The sequence below is a fragment of the Muntiacus reevesi genome, chromosome 9, assembly GCF_963930625.1.
Source record: "Muntiacus reevesi chromosome 9, mMunRee1.1, whole genome shotgun sequence".
NCBI lineage: Eukaryota > Metazoa > Chordata > Mammalia > Artiodactyla > Cervidae > Muntiacus > Muntiacus reevesi.
In genome coordinates this window covers 45,877,919-45,882,118 of record NC_089257.1, presented here as the reverse complement: position 1 = coordinate 45,882,118, position 4,200 = coordinate 45,877,919, and the positions used below count along the sequence as shown (strand labels likewise).

Genomic DNA, 4,200 nt, shown 5'->3' with positions numbered 1-4,200 from the left:
ATTGGTCGCAGAAGTTTCAAAATAGCATTTGTACCAGTAAGATAAAAGTTAAGTCCATATTGGGCAAACAGAGGAAAATGGCACATAATAATGATGGGTGCAGTACACCTCTGTGCTCCTTCCCTCCACTGGTCTTTTCAACAGCCATTGCAGCAGCTGGGTTTAATCCCAAACAGATGAAAACAGAGACAGAGAGGAATCCCCAACATGGAACTGCTTGTTCCTCACCTAATAAACTTCAGTTCCACCTCAAAATGTCTACAGAAAGCAGTTTCTGACACCTAAAGCCTTGTGGAAGGTCCGACCAAGGGCATTCTTCACCTCATTATTTCTCAAGCTGTAGATAATAGGGTTCAGCATGGGAGTTACAATAGTGTAGGACAGTGATAGCACTTTTTTGCTCTCAGGAGAATTATTGGACTTTGGACGGAAGTAGGTGAGGCTTGAAGATACATAGAAGAGGGAGACAACAAGAAGGTGGGATGAGCAGGTAGAGAAGGCTTTACGCTTCCCCTTTGCCGATGGAATCTTCAGGATGGCAGCAGCAATGCGAGTGTAGGAACATAGGATCAGCAAACAGGGTATCATGACAACCAGAATGGTTCCAATGATGGCATAGACCTCAAACAGTGCTGTGTCTGCACAGACCAGCCTCAGCACAGGTGGGCTGTCACAGAAGAAGTGGTTCACCTTGTTGATGCCACAGAATGGAAAGCTGAAGAGCCACGTGGTCTGCACAGTAGCCATGGGAATGCCTGGAAACCAGGAGACAGCTGCCAGTTTGGCACGTGTCCTTGGATTCATGATGACTGGGTAGTGCAAGGGACTGCAGATGGCTACATAGCGGTCATAGGCCATGGTGGCCAGGAGGAAGCATTCAGAAACCCCAAAGAAGAAGAAGAAATACATCTGAGTGGCACAGCCAAGAAAGGAGATGGTTGTGTCCTGGGCAATCAGGGTCCCCAACATCTTGGGCACAATGACCAGGTTGAAGCCAATCTCCAAGAAGGACAAGTTCCTGAGGAAGAAGTACATGGGGCTGTGCAGCATGGGGTCAGCCAAGGTAACCAGAATGATGAGGCTGTTTCCCAGCAGAGTGACCAGGTAGATGAACAGAAATGTCAGGAAGAGTAATGACTGTATTTCAGTAGGTAAGGAAGAGAAACTCATGAGGATAAACTCACTTACTCTTGTCCAGTTTCCTTCAGCCATTGATAAAACACCCCAGCTGTGGTCATGGAGAGAGATTCTTTTTTGGAAGAGTCAGATTCTGGATTTGTTTTCAGACTCTTTCTTAGTGTCTCGAAAGAAGCACAGTCAGGATCTCAGTTGTAACAGAAAGTGCCTTGTGTTACCTAAGAATTAACACAAGGAGAAAAGAATGGAGTCTGAGTTCTGAAATGGGCAATGTCTCATCCTTCCCCACTCTTATTCTTTATGATCCATTTTCTACTTTGTTATCATATTTACTAAAACAACTTGGGTCATATCTATATACATTCATTTTCTGTTGCACATTTAATACCTTTGTAGTGGGGTTAAGTGAGACGGGTCCTGAGGCAATGAAGTGGAGTCAGATGGAAAAAATAGTAGAAATTTTCCATTTGTGCCTATTATATATCCCCACTTCTTTAAAGATTCATGGTGCTTATATTCTCCATCTACTGCCAAAGTAGGATTTACCTTTATGTATGCATTTAAGGACTGCAAACATTGAGAGTATTTGAGAGGGTATAGAGTAGAAAAAGTCAATTGTTTTATCATGTTTTGTTTTGATGTGACTCAAAGTAGTAGAAAATGTGGCAATGAGATGCAAAGGAAGGATATCTACAGACTGTGGTAGTTTTAATGCACTTTCTCTCCCCTTTCAATATAAGAACTGTAGAGTACTTCTAGTCATATAATGTTTATTCCTTATTGCCTAATCAGATTATGAGGTAACAACCTTAGGATCTTTCTCCTCATTCCAGCAAAGCTACAATTGACAACTTATTGTCAGAATTCAGAATATCCACTGGCTTTCAACATTTAAGATATGAGAGGAGTATTGTAGTACACCTAATTAGATAAACTGTGTGTTCCAGGAGAGTCCGACTACGTCTCTTTCAAGAGTGGACAAATTGGAAAAAAGAAGCAGATCCTCAGAAAAATTATGTGAAAAGTATGAGGAAGATTAGAGGGAATGTTCAAAAAATAATATTCATAAATAATTAACCTGGACTATATTAAATAAGAGAATCTTAAACCATATGAAAAAATTCAATATCTATTCCACTTCTGTTTGGGTACTGGTGATATGAAGCTTTCTTCCTCCATGAAGCTTAGAATCTAATGGAGGATATATTTAAATAATCAATTATATTAAAATCACAGTGAAGGTCTTGACACAGTAAATATACAGTATCTTGGTGGGGGTAATGTATAAGGAGAAGGGATACCTAGTAAAGTCTTTGATGGTTTTCTAAGAAATAAGGATGAAAATGAAGTTGGTTGAAGGTGTGAGGAACACCTAGGGTGCACTTTATTGTGACAATATTATAAAAAATAAAGAATTAGGAAAAAGTAAAAATCACTGAGCTAACTTTTTTAACTGAAAGCATTCCTTAATACAGACACAGGTGTGTATTAAGACACACAAATGGAAATATACCAATATGCCTTGATCTTTGTCATTTATTTTTAAGAAAAGTCTTAGAATAGGGAAACTATCTTTTAAGCAATCAGAGAGGTAATAAGCAAAAACAAAAAAGCAAGACCACATATCACAGTCAAAAGACCTTTCAGGCTCCTGTCAGTCCCTCCAGAACTTCCAGAAAAACCTTCTTCTTCCAATCATTCACTATCTTAGGAAGAGGAACCCACTCTTCTACCCTTTCTGCACCCACAGAATTGATCTAAGGAAATAGTGTACTTGATGTGATCTATCTTGTTCCACTGAAGCAAGTCTTTCCTGAGTTAATTAGAGGACAGTCAAGACTTCAGGAGATATATGTTCTGTCAAAGCTACAGTGACTGGAAGTTTTCTGACCCAGAAAGATTTACAGGACAGAACTGGAGAAAAGAAAAACAGAACCCTGGGTGATCTCAATCTGCTTGTTGTCTTAGATGTCATTTATGACAAAGAAAGGGGAAACTGTGTCTCAGGAAGAGGGAAAACTGATAAGATTGTTCCAGTGTGGACAGAGGAATGGAATTAGGTGTTCCACCAAACCTTGCCTAGCTGAGCACCTGAACCTTGAGATGGGCCTGGGTTGATTTGGCCCTTGATGAGATCCTTACCTGTGCCCAGAAGGGAGATCTGCCTTGTTCAGCTCTACCTGATACCTGTGCTTCATGCAGGGCCCAGAGTGTTTGACAAACTCTGACTCTGCTGTCAGAAGAACCAGAAAAAATACCAGGGAGTCTTACTCACTTTCCTGGATGAGTCATTAACGACTGGACCTGAAGCCAGATCACTGCAGCATTCTCTGTGTCAGGTGTGGGTGAGAAGACTAGATGAGTTGGCCCTGCACCCAGTCATGACAGGAGATCTGTTCCCAGCTGTGCCTCTTTGGTCCTCAGGGCCACATGAAGGGCTGGCACCTGTATTTTCCCCCAGGTGTTCCTGGGCTCAACTTTGCTCCTCTTCCTGCCCTTCCTCAAGAGTACCTGACCTTTCTTGACTTCACTGTCCTTTGGGACCCTAAGGAATGTCAGATGACAACAGGATGAAGTTCAAGAAAGGAAAACCATACTCGTGGAGTGTGGTATTGTGTAGAGAAAAGCACAAACGTTTTGGATTCTGAGTGACCTAAGTTTAATTCCCTGATGGCTCAGACGGTAAAGCGTCTGCCCGCAATGCGGGAGACCCGGGTTCGATCCCTGAGTCGGGAAGATCCCCTGGAGAAGGAAATGGCAACCCACTCCAGCACTCCCACTCCAGCCTAGAAAATTCCATGGATGGAGGAGCCTGGTGGGCTACAGTTCATGCGGTCCCAAAGAGTGGGACACGACTGAGGGACTTCACTTCACTTAAGTCTAATCCCAGCACTGGAGACAGAGACATAAAGAACAAACTTTTGGACTCAGTGGGAGGAGAGTGTAGGATGATTTGAGAGCCTTTCTCTGTCTACTTTGCTGCCCTGCATGTGTATGCCTTAGCTGATTCATATTTAATGTATGGCAAAAACCATCATGATATTGTAATTATCCTCTGATTAA

At 42.1% G+C, this 4,200-nt stretch overlaps 1 protein-coding gene across 1 annotated transcript; it reads right to left on the bottom strand.

The window, feature by feature from the left end:
* Positions 1–258: 258 nt before the first annotated feature.
* Positions 259–1,215, bottom strand: LOC136174717 (olfactory receptor 10A5-like). Its single transcript, XM_065944900.1, has one exon. It carries the CDS (start codon positions 1,210–1,212, stop codon positions 259–261), a length of 954 nt encoding a protein of 317 aa, XP_065800972.1. The 5' UTR covers positions 1,213–1,215.
* Between the last annotated feature and the right edge of the window lie 2,985 nt (positions 1,216–4,200).

Bases quoted from the DNA above. Each gene is read 5' to 3' on its own strand.
- LOC136174717 (XM_065944900.1), bottom strand. From the start codon at position 1,212: ATGGCTGAAGGAAACTGGACAAGAGTAAGTGAGTTTATCCTCATGAGT.